At 43.0% G+C, this 1,326-nt stretch overlaps 1 protein-coding gene across 1 annotated transcript in view; it reads left to right on the top strand.

The window, feature by feature from the left end:
- The window catches only part of GTPBP1 (GTP binding protein 1), a 12,317-nt gene extending 11,865 nt beyond the window's left edge, over positions 1-452 (top strand). Inside the window, exon 12 of the mRNA XM_009879375.1 lies at positions 396-452. Coding sequence (XP_009877677.1) covers positions 396-452 — 57 coding nt within the window. The remainder of the gene's footprint in view (positions 1-395) is intronic.
- The last annotated feature ends 874 nt before the right edge of the window (positions 453-1,326 follow it).

The following is a 1,326-nucleotide window of genomic DNA, read 5'->3' as shown; positions in this document are numbered from 1 at the left end:
TTTTGCGCCCCCTGCCAGTGGCTGCTGAATTTCTTACTCCTCCCTCTGAGGAATTCCTCCCCTTCCCTTCATTCTTATCCAAAAGATCCAGAGCAGCTTAAACCAAAACCCATCCCAGCTGATTGGCTGCAGAAGAATCGTCCCTCCTCCCCGAAGGAAGTGATGGAGAGGACCATAATTTATAAGCTAATGAAGGTGGTGAGACACACAGAACTGAGTAACTGACACCTTCCTCCTCCCCCCTATTGACACATTTTTGTACATCATGGGCTTAGTTTTTATTCTTATTAGTTTTTATTATATTTTGTGTGCATGAAGATGAGAGGAGAGTCTGGATAGAACTGCGAAGAGCCAGTTAGCTGCCTCCCTCCTCCCTCACCCTATTCTGTCTGCAGGACTTGCTGCTCTCCTCCTATGTGCTGTCTCAGATCCAGGGGTTATCAAACACCTGAAATTTCAGACTTGCAAAGGTTAAAACACGTTGCGTAGGATGGCTCCATAGGGCATTGTTTCCTCACCACTGTGGCCCCGTGCCAAATACGTTTCTGGATTCCCTCCACCTTAAGCTGTTTCTAAGGGGGTTTAATTTAATGTTGTAGTGACAGAAGTTTGAAGGTGATGGTTCATTAGTTGGAGATCCGAGAGGGAAACAAATTGGAAAGCAGTTTTTGATGTGAAGTTGAGGAATCCTAAACTAAATATCCTTCTCAAATATGTTGATAGCACTTACAATTTAAATTCGAGACAGAATTCAACAGGCAGTCATCTGCCTGTCCTGTTCCTCTTCCCATCATGCTGCTTTTCCTGTTTTGTTCAGTGCACATTGGAGCAAATCTAACCTGTCTCTCAAGGCTGCGGCAGTTCAGATGACAGTATTAAGAATACAGCACAGGAACATTTGGTCCGTCCTTTGAGCCAGAGAAAGCCTTCTCACCTCGAAAGACAGGTAACCACAAGTGGTAATCTACCTTTGGAACAGAGACACCAGGCAAACATGACCTCCCCTTGATTTTGTTTACTCCAAGACTGCCCAGCTCTTTTGTGGAACTCACTGGCCAGACTTTGCCATAGCAGAGGCAGGATTTGTCTTCTCCCCTCTTGGCCAAAGAGGGCATTTGTGAATTGGTACCAAACTGAGAGAAGTGCTTTCAAGTTTGGAAGTACATGGTAATTTTTCTGACTTTTTTTTTTTTAAAAAAAATTGTATTTTTTTAAATGACAAATTCTGGTTTCTCCAGGAAGGCCTTGCAAGGACAGTCAATTAATTTTATTGTTATGGTTTTTTTTAACCCAAGATTGTGCAAGTGATCACTTCTCTGTTTATTT

Source organism: Apaloderma vittatum, unplaced genomic scaffold, assembly GCF_000703405.1.
Source record: "Apaloderma vittatum isolate BGI_N311 unplaced genomic scaffold, ASM70340v1 scaffold39040, whole genome shotgun sequence".
NCBI lineage: Eukaryota > Metazoa > Chordata > Aves > Trogoniformes > Trogonidae > Apaloderma > Apaloderma vittatum.
Note: the sequence above shows the minus strand (reverse complement) of the source record. Positions and strands in the feature narration are given on the sequence as shown.